This window comes from Belonocnema kinseyi, chromosome 6 (genome assembly GCF_010883055.1).
Source record: "Belonocnema kinseyi isolate 2016_QV_RU_SX_M_011 chromosome 6, B_treatae_v1, whole genome shotgun sequence".
Classification (NCBI taxonomy): Eukaryota; Metazoa; Arthropoda; class Insecta; order Hymenoptera; family Cynipidae; genus Belonocnema; species Belonocnema kinseyi.
The window spans coordinates 39788209-39806898 of record NC_046662.1 but is presented as its reverse complement, the minus strand read 5'-3'; the positions used below and the strand labels follow the sequence as shown (position 1 = coordinate 39806898).

Genomic DNA, 18690 nt, shown 5'->3' with positions numbered 1-18690 from the left:
TTAAAAAAATAATAGAAATTTTAGCTTGAAAATTCAACTCTTTTTTGAAAATTCTCCTTTTTCGTTGAAAATTCGTCTTTTTGGTTGAAAATTAATCTTCTTGGTTGAAAATTCAACTATTTGGTTGAAAGGTCATCAATTTCGGTTTAAAATGAACTTTTTTGTTGAAAGCTCGTCATTTCGGGTTTAAAAGTATAGTATTTAAAAAAAAATCAAATTTTTAGCTTGAAAATTCAACTCTTTTGTTGAAATTTCGTCTTTTTGGTAGAAAATTAAATCTTAGTTGAAAAGTCATATTCCTCGGTTGAAAATAGACTTTTTTTTGTTAAAGCTCGTCATTTCGAGGTTAAAAGTCTAATATTTTCTCAAAAATTCAAATTTTTAACTTGAAAAATCAACTTTTTTTTGAAAATTCTTTTGTTGTTGTTAAAAATTGAACTATATTGGTAGAAAATTCAACTGTTTGATTCAAAATTAACTTTTTTGTTGAAAATTTATGTTTCGTAGAAAATTCGTATTTGGCTTGAAAATTTAACAATTTGATTTCAATTTTTTATTTCTTTTCTGAAAAACATATCTTTGTTAAAACTTTAACTCTTGTTAAAAGTATGTAACTTTGTATTGAATATTCATATTTTTTGATTGAAAATTTAATTATATGGATTAAAATTTGACTATTTTTCTAGAAAGTTTAACAATTTAGTTGAATTTTTTTCTTTTTTATCTCAAAAATTTGTCTTGGCTGAAAATTCAACCATATTGGGTTTGGAAGCAAACTTTCTCGAATAATTATGACCTTTTTAATTAAAAGCTCATAATTTTGAGTTTAAGAGTCAAATATTTTCTGAAGCATTTGAATTTTTAGTTTGAAAATTTAACACTTTTGTAGAAAATTTATCTTTTTGGTTGAAAATTAATCTTCTTGGTTGAAACTGCAATTATTTTGGAAGAAAATTCAACTATACGGATGAAAATTAACTTTTTTGTTGAAAATTCATCTGTTTTCTAGGAAATTCGTCTTAGGCTTGAAAATTCAACAATTTGGTTCCATTTTTTTCTCTCTTGTCTAAAAAATATTTCTTTGATGAAAATTTTGTATTTTTCATTTAAATATTCATATTTGTAGATTAAAAATTAAACTATTTGGTTCAAAAGTTGACTCAATTTCTTGAATGTTAAACAATTTGGTTGAAAGTTCGGTTTTTTTTGTAGAAAATGAATCTTCTTGGTTGAAAATTCAACTATTTTGGTCGACGATTAATCTGTTTTATAGAAAATTTGTCTTTGGCTTGAAAATTCTACAATTTAGTTGCCTTTGTTCTTTTTTATTTAAAGAATCTTTCTTAGCTACAAAATTAAACTATTTGGTTGCAACTTATTTTTTGTTTGTTGTAAATTTAATTATTTGGTCGAAAGGTACCTTTCTCGGTCCAAAATTAAATTTTGGGTGAAAAATTCATCTGCTTTCTAGAAAACATGATTGAAACTTATAAACTGCTTTCAATTTCGAAATAACTTCAAAATAATATACTCCTAATTATTGGCTTTTATTAAGTTTAAAATATTGTTTCAGTCTAAAATTTGAGGATTTTAACTTTTTTAACTAAGAAACATAACAATCGTTTAATATTTAGAAATATTTTATTTTTCATCTAAATCAGTAATTATAAATCAGATATTGAGAACTAAAAGAAAAACTTTAAACGTTCCTAGGAAAATTGAGAGACTTTTTATTTTGAAAAATTAATTTCAAGAGAATGTTTAAAAAGATTTGAAAATATTTCCAAAATCGTCAAAAATGAATAAGGGAATATTTTTAATTTTTCAGGATTTAAAAAAATATATCACATATAGATATTTCAAGATTATAAAATAAAATTTTGAAGCTTTTTAAGGATTTGTAAACTATTTAAAATGAAAATATATACAAATTTTTAAGTGTTCAGTTTATAATAAAAATGTAATCGTTCAATTTTTAATATTTCTATCAGCTTAAAATTGCCTAAATTGTCGGTTTTTATTACTTCAAATGGAAAAATTGCTAGCTTTAGAGTTCGAATTTTTTAATTTCATTGACTGTAAAAAATGTTTACTAATCGGAAAAAAAATCGGAATTTTTTTTATATATATGATTAAAAACGGGGTGGATTAAAAACTAAAAACTAAAAAAAAATCGAAATTCGAATAACTTCTTCTGTTTATTTACTATAGCTCAAGCGGAGTTCGTCTGCTTCCATTTGTAGCTGAATTAATTAATATTATGCAAAAGGATTTAGAAAGTTAAAAAATTAAAAAATTAAATGTGCGTCAATGCAGTTGCTGGGGTCGAAACGGCAACACGTCGATAATTAGTACTAGGCCAGACTCAACAACCGCCAACTGGCATCAACAAAACTTAACCATTGGTTCTATATATATATATATGTTTATGTCAGCTCCTGTCAGTTCCTGTCAGTTCCGTTCCCATATTGCTTTCCCGTCAAAACGCAAAAGTCCTTGTCCCTTGAATAAAACCCTTCGCGTCCGTCGATACTTATTTCACCGATCATGGCTGGATTTCTCCACAATTGATTTTCTAATCAGTGTACACGTGATATTTTATACGGATATTTATTATGCGAATCGACGGACGCGAATTACTGCACTTATGAGCAAGAGAATCCTTCCCGGGACCCGGGTGCAAACATAACCAAAAAAAGGATGTCACAATACATGAAATCTTTGCAGTTCGGCTATTTAAGCAACAAAGAGAAAGAAGATTTTTTCCTCTCCGACGATGAGGAGGACGATTTTAATTTCAAGGTATTTACACCAACCTTATTTATTATAAATTCCCTTCCATTTAAATCCCTCACTGAAAATTCGTGCTCCGTTATTTTCGAGCAGAAATTCAGTCAGGGCCCTGAAACCAAATTCGGAGTTTCTGTGTGTATTTATTCGAGTTTTATGTATAAAAATTTAGTATTTATAAAAATAAATACATAGTTTTTGTTGTGAAATAATTATGGGAAATATTTCGTTGATATTTATTAATTGCATATATCGGAACCACGGAAGTTTTGTTGTGGCACTCGTATTTTGACCGTTATTTTTCGTTATAATAATAACTTTGAAACGGTTTCCGAAAAAAGTGTAAAATAAGATATTTAGCAGAAAATATACTGGAATAATTAAATTTGTTGAATAAGTGTTACAATATTCTTAAATACAAAATATTGATTTTTAGTTAATTGATTTAACCAGGGTGTCTATAGCGACCTGGAAATCTCCTCCTTTATACTTTTTCATGAGATCCTTGAATTTAATTTTTTTGTTGTTTGATTATAAGCATTTATTTTATTGAAATACGAAGAGTACTTTGTGATATTTAAATTACAAATTATAAATAATTTTTCTTGAAAATGTCGGTGTGAATTCAGTTTCAGGATACTATTTTTTATTTATTATTTTTATTTTCGAGGGATTGTGACCACTCAATTTTCGAGTGTCCACCAAAAATCTAGATTTCGAAATATTTCAAAGATTTTCTAAATGTTTTCAAAAAATTCCAGAAATATTTCAAACTGTTTCGAAGGATTTCACAAACTGCTACTTTTTTTAAATAGAATTAATCTTTTTTGGAATAAAAGTTTAATTTCTTGTTTGAAATTAAAAATCTTAATATTTTTTTGATATTTCATGTTTTATTATTTTTTTTAAACTGAAACGCAACTACTATTTCAGATGAATATTCCATCATTTTAGTTAAAAACTTATCTCTTTGGTTGAATATTGCTAATTTAATTTAATAATTAATAACCATTAGTCAATTTTTGGTTGAAAATGGTCTTTTGTTAGTTGAAAAACTTATCTATTTTTGTAGAAATTAATCTTCGTAGTAGAAAATTAATTTTTTTTGTTGTTTAAAATTCAACTATTCCAGTTAAAAATTCATACATTTAATTGAAAATTGATGACTTTGTTTGGAAATGTAACTAATATAAATTCTTTTACGGAAAATGTAACAGTATTTTAATGGAACATTCCAACATTTTAGTTAAAAATTCAACTCTTTGATTGATAATTTATCATTTTTTATTTTAAAATTCGTCTTTATTGCAGAAATTAATCTTCTTCGTTTAAAAATCAAATATTTTAGTTAAAGATTCTTCATTGTAGTAAAAAATTTCACTTAAAAAAAATTTTAATTCAACTATTCCAGTTGAATATTCACCATTTTACTTTAAAACCTATCAGTTTGGTTAAAAATTAATCTTTTTCAGTTCAAAATTCGACTATCTGGTTTAAATTCGGTATTTTTTTGTTGAAAATTTAATTATTTCTTTGAAAATTCATGTATTTTGTTGAAAATTTTTTTTTTCAGAAAATCAATCTTCTAATTTGAAAATTCATCTTTCTGCTAAAAAATTCATCTTTTTGGTCAAAAATTTAAGTATTCCATTTGAAGATTCATCAGTTTATTTAAAAATTCATCACTTTCGTTGAACATTTCTTGTTGTGGAAATTTAATTTTCTTCTGCTTAGTTAAAAATTAATAAGTTTGATTGCACATTAATTTTTTTAACCGGCAATTGAACAATCCCATGTTTTTAAATTGATCTTACTTAGTTGAAACTATTTGATTGAAAAATTATACTTCTTAATTGAAAATTCATGTATTTTGTTGAAAAATAATTTGTTTCTTTTTTCGTAATAAATTAATCTTCTTATTAGAAATTCACTTTTTGGTTAAAAATTTAAGTATTTCAGTTGAGCATTCATCATTTTAGTCAAAAACACATTTCTTTGGTTAAATATTAATTTTTTAAGCAAAAATTCAACTATTCAAATTTTTGGTTGACATTTTATCATTGTTTTAGCTGAATATTCATGTATATTGTTAAAAATTCGTTTTGTGTAGAAATTAATCTTCTTGATTGAAGGTTCAACTATTCCAGTTAAAAATTAATCATTTTACAGAGTGGCCGCTGGACCGGGAAACCGGGCATTTTTTGAGACCGGAAAATAACAGTGAATTTTTTTTACCGGGAATTTTATAAATTTGTAGAAGAAAAATCTTTCCACGTTCGATTTCAACAGTTTTTAAGTAATTAGTTGAATTGTTATGTTTATCAATTGTGTTAATATTTAGCTTACAATGTGTAATTCAAATTTTGTTTACATTAAAAATTTCTATTTTTAAGCTTACATTTTTAATTTAAAGAATTTTTAAATGCTTTCTTAAAGACTTGAACAAATAAAAAATAGATGTCCTTGATGCTGAAAATTTTGGATAAAAAACATTTTTATTTAATAAATAAATAAATGTTTTTAAATTTATCTGTATTTTAAGTAAGAAAAATTGAACAAAAACGATTTGACAAAACGATTTTAAATCAGTTCAAAATTTAAGAATTTTCAGATTTTAACGTTAAAACTTAAATGGTTTCAATTTGAAAGTCTTAGTCGTTAAACAAATGTGAACGTGTGACATTTAAAAGTAAAGAATCTTTAACTGAATTTTTGGAAATAGAAAGCCTGGAATCGTTAAAATTTCGAAGAGCCTTTAAAATTTGAACGTTACATTTTTAATTGTTGTATTTGCAAAATGTTTAATTTTAAGTGAAATTTTTTAATTTTGATGTATAATTTACAAATGAACATTTGTAGAAAAATTTTGATTAATTTTAAGAGATATTTAGGAGTTTTATAAAGATTAAAAATTATCATGCAAATTTTAGAAAGTTTTCTTGAAATCTTTTAGAATCTTTTTTGAAATTTTTGCTTAAATCTTTGAAAAACTTTTTAAATAAGTTTTCAAAATGAAAAATTATTTTTAATTTTCCTAGGAATCTTAAGATCATTTTTTCATTCTTGTGAAGCCTTTCACAATTCTTGAAAAGAATCTAATTTTTTTGTTTAAAATCTGCGAAAATCTACATTTTGTTTTATATTAGGCTATCATTTTAAGTTTTACATTAAGTTTGAATCTTTTCAAAACTTCTACAAATTTCTTAAAATTACTCAAATTTCGCCCAAAAATAATAAATGTTCAATTGTTATTTATATATTTCAATTGTAAAGAAATTTTTTTAAATTTATAGGATTTTCTGAAAATTGTAGAAAAAATTCAATTAATTTTGACAGATATTTAGAAGTTCTGAAAAAATTTCCAAAATAATTTTAAATTTAAAACAACTTCTAGATTTCTCAAGATTTTGAAATTTCTAATTTAAGAAGTGTTCAGTTAAAATTTTTTCAATATTTAATGTTTCTAGCTTAAAATTCCTTAGAATTATATAATTTTGAAAATTTTAAAGTTCATTGATTGATTTTTAAATTGAGAGCATTTGAATACAACATTTTTTAATTAAAAGCGAACCAGGAAAAGACCGGGAATTTATTTCTTCGATTAAAACGGCCACCCTGTTTTAGTTAGAAATTAATATTTTTTAAATTAAAATATAACTATTCCAGTTGAAGATTCATCATTTTAGTTGGAAATTTATCAGTTTGTTTGAACATTAATTTTTTTATTGGTTGAAAATTAATCTTTTTTAGTTGAAAATTTGTGTATTTCATTAAAAACTCATCTTCTTGGTTGAAAGTTGCAGTATTCCAGTTAAATATTAATTATTTTGGTTGAAAATTCATATTTTTGGTCGAAAATAAAACTAATTGGTTAAAAGTTAAACTCTTTTGTTAAAAATTCATCTTTTTAGTTGAAAACGCATTTCTATTCTGTTGAAAAATCGCTTTTTTTAGAAAATTATTCTTCCTGTTTGAAAATTCACCTTGTTGGTTAAAAATGTAAGTATCCACTTGAGGATTCATCATTTTGTTAGAATATTCATCACTTTGATTGAACATTTGTAATTTTTTTGTTGAAAAATAATTTTTTAACCTGAAATTTTATCTATTCAATTTTTGGCTAAAAACTTAAAATTTTTAGTTGAAAATTGATATGGTTTTGTTGAGAACTAAAGGATTTGGTTGCAAATTCACATATTTTGTTGAAAAATCTTCTTTTTTAGTTGAAAACTTATCAGTTTGTTCAAAAAATCATTTTTTCTACCGAAAATGTAACTATTCTATATTTCGTTGAAAATTTATCTTTTTTAGTTGAAAATTGATCTATTTTTATTGAAAATTCATCTTTTTGGTTGAAAATTCAAGTATTCCAGTTCTATATTGATTATTTTAGTTGAAAAGTCGTATTATAGGTTGATAACTAAAACTACTTGGTTGAAAGTTAAACTCTTTTGTTAAAAACTAACGTTTTTTTGGTTAAAAACCAAGTATTCCAGTTGAAGATTCTTTAATTATTGAAAAATTCATTAGTTTGATTGAAAATTAATTTTTTTTAACCGGAAATTGAATAATTCCATTTTTTTAAATTCAAAATTCAACTATTTGCTTAAAAATTGGTCTTTGTTAGTTGAAAACTCATATGTTTTGTTGAAAAATCGTATTTTTTATCAAATTAATATTCTTGTTTGAAAATTCATCTTTTTGGTTAAAAATTCATCTTTGGTTAAAAACTTAAGTATTCCATTTGAAAAGTCATCACTTTTGTTGAATATTTGTTTGTTTGTTTTTGTGTGGAAAATTACTTTTTTAAACTGAAGTTTTAACTTCCATTTTCGACAGAAAACTGAACTCTTTTACTTAAAAATTCAACTATTCGCTTTGAAATTAATATTTTTTAGTTGAAAATTTAAGTATTTGGTTTTGAATTCACATATTTTGTTGAACGATCTTCGTTTCTAGAAAATAAGTTTTCAGTTTTGGCTGTAAATTCAACTACTTATTTAAAAATTAAACTTTTGTTGAAAATCAGTTTTTTTTATTTATTAAAGATGTATACTTTTTATTGAGAATTCATCTCTTTGATAAGAAATTTAACAATTTAGTTAAAAAATCCAGTATTCCAGTTATATATTGATTATTTTAGTTGAAAAGTCGTACTTTTGGTTGAAAACTAAAACTGCTTGATTGAAAGTTAAACTCTTGTTAGAAACTCACGTTTTTGGTTTAAAAATCAACTATTCCAGTTGAAGATTCTTCAGTTAATTGAAAATTCATCAGTTTCATTGCAAATTAATTTTTTAACCGAAAATTAAACAATTCCCTTTTTTCAAATTTAAAATTCAACCAATTGGTTAAAAATTGTGTTTTTTTTTAGTTGAAAACTCATGTTTTGTTAAAAAATCGTTTATTTTTATCAAATTAATCTTCTTGTTTGAAAATTTATCTTTTTGGTTAAAAATTCATTACTTTGGTTGAATACTTGTTTGTTTTTGTGTGGAAAATTACTTTTTTTGACTGAAATTTTAATTTACATTTTGGAAAAGAAACTGAACTTTTTTACTTAAAAATTCAACTATTTGATTGGAAATTGATATTATTTAATTGAAAACTAAAGTATTTGTTTGCGAATTCACTTTTTTTTTAAGATCTTCGTTTCTCGTTGAAAATTAAACTATTTGGTTCAAGAAAAATTGTTTTACTTATCGCATATTTAAATAGTAAAGGTGAAAATGTGATCCCTGCATTGAATTATTTTGATTTATTTCAGTATATTCCGTCGAGTCAGTTTAAGCACATAGTAAAAGACGTGAAAAGGCAGAAAATTAAAACCGACGAAGAAAATGCGTGGGCCTCCTTCGTCCAGCAACAAGATGCAGAAAAACTGTATCACCGATTGAAAGAAATCGATCCAAAATTACAAAATGTTAATCGCCGTGGCTTTGAAAGTGTGGAGGAAGTAGACCGAGAACTTCAGCGTTTGGAAGAAGACGCACTTCCGGAAATAAATAAAAGAACCAACAAAGGGGAATACGAGATCCGAGTAAATATTCATCATTTAAAAAACAATCAAATCGATTTTAATCAACTTTCTGAGATTGAACCTAGTACAGGCTTCGGACTCACTTTAGAGATAAAAAATAGTGTCTCAAATTTGAAAATATAGTAACAAAATAGTAAAATTCTTCAAGTATTACAAATTAAATTCAATGTCTCTTTTAAAATGTTATTCTTTAGACATTGTATTATCAAAATTCATTTTTCCATTTAAAAAAATTGAAAATTAATAAAAGCCTCCCTTGCATATAATTAAAACAAAAATAATATATAGATTTTCCCGTTTCAACTCTATAAAACTAATAGTAAGAAAAAATTGCCTCCAATTTAAAAAAAAAATTTTAAAAAGAATAATTTTGTCCCTTTAACACACAGAAAATGTTACACATTAACAATTTCTTTTTTCCAATTCAGAAAATTAAAAATAAAAAAGTATTGTCTTTTATCTAAAAAAATGTTGTTAAATATATAAGTATATACTCTTGTCAACGTAATAAAAATGTTATAAAAAATTGCATCCTCCAATGTGAAAAAAATGAAAAATCAAAATTTCCACTTTTCCAGCTCAATAAAAATGTTAAAAAATTCCCTTTTCCAAATCAGAAAACTGAAACATTCTCCTTCTTAATAATTTCCCCTTTCCAATTAAAAAAACTCAAAAAATCCTCCTTTTTATTAAAATATTAGTTAAAAAAAAAATGTATAGATCTTCTCCTCTAAACTCAATAAAAATATTACAAGCAAAAAATCGCTTCCAATTAAAACAAAAATATTGAAAACAAAAATTGTCTCCGTCCAACACAATAAAAATGTTACAAATTAACAATTTCCCTTTTCCAATTCGGAAAATTAAAGAAAATTTTCTAAAATATTACGTCCCCCTTTCAGTTTCATAAAAATGTTAAAAAATAATTGCATTGTTCGGATTTGAAAAAAAAAGAATGACAAATCAAAATTGCCGCTTTTCCAACTCAATAAAAATGTTAAAAATTTCCATTTTCCAATTTATAAAATTGAAAATATAAAAATACTTCCTTTTATCAAAGAAAAAATAATATATAGATAAAAATGTTCTTTTTGATCTAAAAATGTTACAAATTAACTATTTTTCTTATAAGAAAAAATATTTAAAAATTGCATCGTCGAATTTGAAAAAAAAGAATGACAAATAAAAGTTTCTACTTTTCCAATTCAATAAAAATGTTTAAAATTTCCCTTGAATTTGAAAAAAAAGAATGACAAATCAAAGTTTCTACTTTTCGAACTCAATAAAAATGTTAAAAAATTCCCTTTTCCACTTGAGAAAATTAAAAAATCCTCCCTTTCATTAAAATATTAGTTAAAAAAAATAATAATGTATAGATTTTCTCCTCTAAACTCAATAAAAATATTACAAGCAAAAAATCGCTTCCAATTAAAACAAAAATATTGAAAACAAAAATTGTCTCCGTCCAACACAATAAAAATGTTACAAATTAACAATTTCCCTTTTCCAATTCGGAAAATTAAAAGAATCCTCGTTGTTCTATAAAGAAAATTTTCTAAAATATTACGTCCCCCTTTCAGTTTCATAAAAATGTTAAAAAATAATTGCATTGTTCGGATTTGAAAAAAAAAGAATGACAAATCAAAATTGCCGCTTTTCCAACTCAATAAAAATGTTAAAAATTTCCCTTTTCCAATTTATAAAATTGAAAATAGAAAAATACTTCCTTTTATCAAAAGAAAAAATAATATATAGATAAAAATGTTCTTTTTGATCCAAAAATGTTACAAATTAACTATTTTTCTTATAAGAAAAAAATATTTAAAAATTGCATCGTCGAATTTGAAAAAAAAAGAATGACAAATCAAAGTTTCTACTTTTCCAACTCAATAAAAATGCTTAAAATTTCCCTTTTCCAATTCAGAAAATTGAAAGTAGATTACAAAAAGATTATTTCCTCTTTTCAGCTTAATTAAAAAGTTATAAAAAAAATGGAAAATCAAAATCTCCACTTTTCCAACTCAATAAAAATGTTAAAAAAATTCCATTTTCCAATTCAGATAATTGAAAAATCCTCCCGTTCATTAAAATATTAGTTAAAAAAAAAACAAATAATGTTTAGATTTTCTCCTCTAATTATAAATAATATCCTTCTCCTCTAATAAACAAATTAACAATTTCCCTTTTCCAATTCGGAAAATTGAAAAATCCTTCTTTTTCTATAAAGAGAACTTTCTAAAATATTGCCTGCCCCTTTCAACTTAATAAAAATGTTTGAAAATAATTGCATTGTTCGGATTTGAAAAAAAAAGAATGACAAATCAAAGTTTCTACTTTTCCAACTCAATAAAAATGCTTAAAATTTCCCTTTTCCAATTCAGAAAATTGAAAGTAGATTACAAAAAGATTATTTCCTCTTTTCAGCTTAATTAAAAAGTTATAAAAAAAATGGAAAATCAAAATCTCCACTTTTCCAACTCAATAAAAATGTTAAAAAAATTCGGATTTGAAAAAAAAAGAATTTTTTTCAAATCCCATTCATAAAATTTAAAATAGAAAAATTCTTCCTTTCATCAGAGAAAAAATAATATATAGATAAAAATGCTCTCTCATCTACAAAATGTTAAAAAAGAACTATTTTTCTTATTAAAAAAAATATATAAAAAAATTGCAGCGTCCAAATTGAAAAATTAAAAATTCCACTTTTCCAACTCAATAAAAATGTTAAAAAATTCCCATTTCCAATTCAGAAAATTGAAAATAAAACAATCCTCCCTTGATCAAAGAAAAAATCTAGATATTCCCCTCTCAACCCAGTAAAAATATTATAAACAAAAAATTGCTTCCATATGAAAAAAATATGTTAAAAAGAACAATTTTCTTCCTTCAAGTCAATGAAAATGTTAACAAATTAACAATTTCCTTTTTCTAATTCAGAAAATTGAAACTAAAAAGTCCTTTCTTTCATCCAAAATTAAAGAAAAGCTAAATATACATAGATTTTCGAAAATCCTCCATTCTCAAATCTAATTTTCTCACCCAGGATCGACTGATAGATGACAAAATCCTGAAGAAAATTCCTCTAATGAAAGACAGTGGCACAGGCAGTACAAATTTTCTTCTCACAATTCCCGAAGAGGACTTTCTCTCCTCAAGTTTCGATAGAACTGCCGAGGCAAAACCCCGGGGCAAAAACAACTCGAGAAAATCATCATCTGCTCGTGCTTTTCGACCGAGAAAGGATGATTCGAAACAATTGACTCGTGCAATGAACGACCTGGATTACAGTTCCAGTCCCGAATTGAGTCCGGATCGACTCACGGACAGAGAAGAGATAATGTACGTGAGACCCGATCCAGTGATAGCCGCTAAAATCGTAGGAACGCAGAAAAAAATTTCCGAAGTGCTGGACGAAATTGCCCACAGACTTGGAAGAATTCCGCTTCCTGATGGCGATCGAGATCTTTACAGACGGCAACAGCGCGTCATGGAATTCTCCATCAGATTTGCGAGAAATTACTTGTATGATTTGGGGAGGCAAGTTGCGGATATTCGAAGACATGTGAATGCTATTTCCCCGAGTTTTAGGAAAAAACTGGGCAGAAGGGGTGTTGTTTTTCATATTCAGGCGATTGAACAGAAACTGTCGACTGCTCATCAGCTTCTGCTGCACGCGCTGAGTGCATATTGCAAGCATATTCCCAGCTCGGTACTTAAAGGACATCCGGGAAAGCTCAGGGAAATTCTCCAAGTTGTCATTGATCTCAAAGATTTTTGCGAGAAAATTCATCTGGCTCCGGATTACGTCGGTTCGGGAGATATGGAAGGACTGCCTCTGGTAAGAGAACAAATTCTAAGATTTGAACTTTAACCCAGGGTTTCTACTAACTGGAAAACCCGGGAAATGGCTGGAAATCAAAATAAAATCGGAAATGTGAATTTTAAAAGGTTTACAAGTTCTTAGAAAAAAATATGGAATTTGTAAGTTTTTCCAAATTTATAGATGGAACTGGAATTTATCCAGAATAATAATAATTCTGACTTGGAAACGGGAATTTTTTAATTAAAAAAAATTCAGAGCTAGAACTGGGAATTTTCGAAAAGGAATAAAATTTGGAATTGGAATAGGACATTTGTCTTGGAATAGGGAATTTTAAAATTTAAATAAATTCCGAGCTGGAACAGGGAATTTTTTAAATAATGAATTATAATTATAAGTTGAAACTGGATATCTTTAAGAAAAAAAATTTTAATTATGAATTAGAACAAGGAATTTTAAAGAAAAATTCTAATTCTTAGTTGAAACGGAAAATTTTCGGTAAGTATTAAAATTCCGGATTTGAACAAGGATTATTAAATTTTCAACCAATTTTGAGTTGGAACAGGGCATTTTTTTTAAAAGAACTAAAATTTCTGATTTAAACAAAAAAAAATTCAATTTTTAACCAATTCTGTGGATTTATATTTTTAGAACAGCAGATGCTGAAAAATAAATTCATTTTATTTGGCTGTTTAACTACATTTAATTTAAAATTGATCATTTAAAAAGTGTTACTAGCATCTATTTTATACGTGTAAATTATTATGAATTTCAATAAAAGAATTTAGAATGAAACAACTTTTTAACATTATTTTAAAAAATTAATTTTAAGACAATTCTTAAAATTCTTTGAAAATTCATCACTTTGGCTGAAAAATTATTTTTTTTTTTAGTTGAAAATCTAATCTTTTTTGCTATAAATTAACTCGAGTCGAGAATCAATTTGAAAGATTCGGAAAATGTGAGTTTTTCAAAAGTTTCAAACTTGTAAAACATTTTCTTAAGATTCCTGAAAAATTCTAAAATGATTTTCTAATTAAAAAACTAATTTCGAAATAGTGCTTCAAAAGATCTCAAAAGATTTTCATAATTTTGAAAAAACAATCTGGAAGATTTTAAGGCAATTTTTCTAACTATAAATTTTTTTTAATTTGAGGAAAAATACCAATCGTTTAAGATATTTAGGTTTTTTCCTTTTTTAATTTTATGAGAAAAAGAAATTGAAATATATTTATTGGGTTTAGAAGTTTTGAACAGATTCAAAAATAATTAAAAATTTGTAAGTACTTCAAAAAACTTAAAAGAAAATATAAGTTCTTGAAACAAATTTCGAAACTTTTTAATAATTTTGAAAGGTTTCTTTTTGAAATTCATGGAAAAATGAAACTACATGATTGTTCATTTTGAAAGAATTTTCAACACTTTTAGAATAATTTGAGTCAGTTTAGAAGGCATTTGAAAATTCTTCTCTTGGTAGAAATATCACTTTTTCGGCTAAAACTGTAAAAGTTTGGTTGAAAATAGTTCTTTTTTAGTTGAAATTTATGTACTTTGCTAAAAATTCGCCTTTTTGATAGAAAATTTAATTGCTTGGTTGAAAATAATTTTTTGTCGTGAAAAATTTATATTTTCGGATTAAAAATCGAACTGTTTGGTTTAAAATTCAATGGGTTTGTTAAAAATTCGTCTTATTTTGATAAACATCACTCTTTTTGATGTAAAATAAAAATATTTTTTTTGTTGAAATATCGACTATTATATTTCCGTTGAAAATTCATTTTTTTAAATTTAAAATTCATCTTGTTGGTTAAAAATGTAAGTATTCGAGTTGAAGATTTTCTGGAAAAATCTAAAATGATTTTTTATTTTGAAAAATTAATTTTGAGCTAGTGTTTCATAGGATCTGAAAAGATTTTGATAGTTTTAAAAAAAGAATCTGGAAGATTTTAAGGCAATTTTTCTAATTGTTCAGATTGTTTTTAATTTTAGAAAAAATACCAAACGTTTAAAAAAATATTTAGGTGTTTTTTTCTTCTTTTTTAATTGTAGGAAAAAATAAAATTCAGAATAAAATAAATATTTTGAAATGTTTCTTTTTAAGATTCATGAGAAAATAACCTACATAATTTTTTATATTGAAAGATTTTTCCAAATTTTATGAATAATTTGAGTCAGTTTAGAAGTTTGGTTAAAAATAGATATTTTTTCAGTTGAAATTTATGTATTTTACTAAAATCTCGCCTTTTTGGTAGAAAATTAATGTTCTTGGTTGAAAATTTGGTTAAAAATTCGTCTTATTTTGATGAACATCCCTCTTTTTGATTAAAAATAACAATATTTTTTTAGTTGAAATATCGACTATTACATTTCCGTTGAAAATTCCTTTTTTCCTGTTCAATATTCATCTTCTTGGTTAAAAATTTAATTCCAGTTGAAGACTCTAGTTAAAACACATTTCTTTGGTTGAATATTAATTTTTACAAATAAAAATTTAACTATTTAATTTTCGATTGAAAAATGATCTTTGTTTTTAGATGAAAAAATAATATATTTTTTAAAAATTAATTCGAGCCGAGAATCAATTTTAAAGATTCGGAAAATGTGAATTTTGAAAAGCTTCAAAAGAGCAAAACATTTTCTTAAGATTTCTGGAAAAATCTAAAATTATTTTTTTTCTTTTGATAAATTGATTTTGAGATAGTGTTTCATAAGATCTGAAAAAATTTCCATAGTTTTGAAAAAAGAATCTGGAAGATTTTAAGGGAATTTTTCTAATTATAAATAATTTTTTTATTTTATGAAATATATCAATTATCTTAAAAGATTCCGGGGGAAGTTATAGCTACATGATTTTTTATTTTGAAAGATTTTTCAAAATTTTAGGAATAATTTGAGTCAGTTTAGAAGTTACTGAAAATTCTTCTCTTAGTGGAAATTTCACCTTTTCGATGAAGAATGCAATTATTTGGTAGAAAATGGATCTTTTTTAGTTACAAATTCATATATTTTGTTAAAAATTCATCTTTTTGGTATAAAATTCAATTGTTTGGTTGAAAATGACATTTTTTGTTGAAAACTCATATTTTCAGATTAAAAATTCAACGGTTTAGTTGAAAATTTAACTGTTTTGTTGAAACTTCATTTTATTTACATAAACTCCACTCTTTTTGATTTAGATTAAAAATATTTTTTAGTTGAAATATCGGCTATTACATTTTTCGTTGGGGATTCATCTTTTTTTTATGAAAAGTCATATCTTTGGTTGAAAACTGATCTTTTTTTGTTAAAAATTCCTCTTTTTCGTTAGAAAATTAATCTATTTGGTTAAAAATTGAACTATTTGGTTTAAAATTATCTTTTTTATTGAAAATTCATATTTCTGGGTTGAACAATTTAATGGTATTGCTGAAAATTTATCTCTTTTGGTAAATATTTATTCTCTTTTGGTTTAAAATGTAACTGTTTGAAAAAGAACCGTTTTTATCATAAGATTAAACTGTTTTGTTTAAAATTCGCTTTTTCTCGAAAATAATTTGAAATTTGCAATGATTTAAAAAAAAATTGTAAATAAAATGTGAATTTTTAAAGATTATTAAAATTTGATTAAAAAATTTCAAATGATTTCCTGAAATATCGAGAAAAAAATATAAAATTTTTCAATTTTGCAAGGATACAAAATTTTAGAAAACATTCAAATAAGCTTAAGGGATATTTAAAAGCTTTCATAAGATTAAAAAATGCTTTAACACTTGAAAAGATTTCAAATAAATTTAATCAAAATATAGATTTTTGAAAATTTGGAAAAAAGATTTTTTTTTAAATTTTGAAAGATTAAACAAATTTTTTTCAAGATTCATGGGTAATTTTTAAATGATATATTTTTTTGTTAAAAAATTAATTTTTCAGAGAAAATCGGATAAATAATTCGTAAAATTTTCTTAAATTTCGAAAAAATGTAGAAGATTAAGAGATATTTCGAAGTATTTAAAATATACAAACATAGTTTAAAGCGTGCAAAGATTTTTAAACAATTAAAAGAAATGTAGATTTTTGAATATTTCGAAACCAAATTTAGAAACGTTTTTAAGAATTTTGAAAGGTTTCAAGAGAATAGATAAATTTTTTAAAAGAATTATAGGAAAATTATAAATCAGTTTTTATTTTGAAAAAGTTTTCAGTATTACAAAATTACAAAATTAAAAAAGAATCGATTAGATTTAAGAGATATTTAGAAGTTTTGAAAAGATTAAAGAAAAGTTTAAACCAGTTATAGAAAAAAATACCTTTTGAACTATTTGTAGATGTTTTTTTTTTCAACTTTCAGTCACTTTGAAATAATTTCTGACCAGCTTTTTAAATTATAAAGGGAAAGGACACAGACAACAGATGCAGTGCAATTTTGTCCAAATTGCGACTTACTTCTGACAATGAGTCGCAAATTTTGACTCATACAACCCGGTCGACTTTGGCAACTGCTGCAAATACAATGCGAAGTAAAAGAAGGAGTATTCGAAAACAAGTGACAAATCGTCTCAGTATGTACAATGTAAACATGGATACACGGTTGCCCAAAAGTCAGCCGAACAGAAAAACAAGTAAATCTATTTTTACAATTTTCTAAAATTCTAGAGTTCTCATTCTATCAGAATACCTGAAATTGCCAGGAGGATTTTTATACATCTGGAAAAACGGGAAATAGCAGGGAATATATATTTTTTGTTACTGAACTTTTTCGCGAGGGTGCTTAATTTTTTTTATTCTAATATAAAATTTAATAGAAACTATTCTTCGTTTAACTATTTTCTTGAAAATTGTTTTTTTTTTTTTTGGTTTTAAATTACTTTTTTTCTCTTAATTTATCAGTTTGTTTGCAATATTTTTTCTCTGTTGACATGTCGTATTTTTTGCTTGAATTAAACTTCTTTTGACTAAAAACTACAAATATTTTGTTTGAAATATCAATTATTACATGTTTTGCTCAGAATTGATTTTTTAAAATAAAAATGCAATTGGTTGAAAGTTAAACTCTTTAGTAAAAAATTAATTTTTTTAGTGAAAGGTTCATCATTTGAATTGAAAATTCATGACTGCTTGCAATTTGGGTGTGTGTGTGAAAAATTAAAAAATTTAACTAAAAATTTAACTATTCTACTTTTGTCTGAAAACGGATCTTTTTCAGTTCAAATTCAACTATATGGTAGCAAATTGAACTTGAGATACCTGGAAAAAAACTGGATATTAATTTTGAAAATTAAATCTGCAAATAGTTCCTTTAATTAATAAAAATCATTGGAAATCGTATGCGAATTGAAAAATTTGTAAGTTTTAAATAATATTTGGCGGCTAATTTAAATCTTTCAAAATAATAATAAATTATTGTAAATTTTATACACGCTTTATGTTAATCCAACAGTCCAAGATTTAAAATCATTGAAAAATTTGGGCTCCCTTTTTTAGCTTACATATTTCAAGAATTTTGATTACATTTTTTTTTTGTATAGAAAATTCATAATTGCGGTTTAAAAATTCAACTGTTTCGTAGAAATTTCGTCTTCTAGGTTCAAATTTGTTACAATTTGATTGAATTTCACTTTTTGCCTGAAAAATTTTTGTTGGTTAAAAATGCAATTATTTTGTTGAAAAGTCGTCCTTTTAGTTTGAAAATTTTATCGCTTTTAGTAGAAATATTATATTTTTTGGTTAAAAATGTCACTTTTTGGTTGAAAATTAATCTGTTTTGGTTGAGGATTCAACTATTTTAGAGAAAATTCCTTTTTTTTAATCAATTCAACTATTATTAAATGAAAATTAAAATCTTTTTTGCTTGAAATGTCAACTATTAATTTTTTGATGAGAATTAATCTTTTTTTTGGTTGAAAGCTAATATCTTTTTTGCAGAAATTTCTTTTTTTTCATTAAAAATTTTATTATTCTGTTACAAATTCAATAATTTTGTTGAAAATTCATCCATTTTAGTTGAAAATTCAACTTTTTGCTAGAAAATTAATCTTTCTGGCTTGAAAATAAAAAAATTTGATTA

The 18690-nt window shown here is 24.5% G+C and overlaps 1 protein-coding gene across 2 annotated transcripts in view; it reads left to right on the top strand.

Annotated features, from left to right (window-relative positions):
* The first annotated feature begins 2460 nt into the window (after window positions 1-2460).
* The window catches only part of LOC117174505, a 31613-nt gene continuing 15383 nt past the window's right edge, over window positions 2461-18690 (top strand). The window contains exons 1-4 of one of the 2 annotated variants that reach the window (XM_033363684.1): window positions 2461-2802; window positions 8558-8830; window positions 11874-12668; window positions 17017-17245. In XM_033363684.1, the coding sequence (XP_033219575.1) occupies window positions 2701-2802; window positions 8558-8830; window positions 11874-12668; window positions 17017-17245 (1399 nt within the window). In that variant the 5' untranslated portion in view covers window positions 2461-2700. The remainder of the gene's footprint in view (window positions 2803-8557; window positions 8831-11873; window positions 12669-17016; window positions 17246-18690) is intronic. The other variant, XM_033363683.1, reaches the window with a different exon arrangement.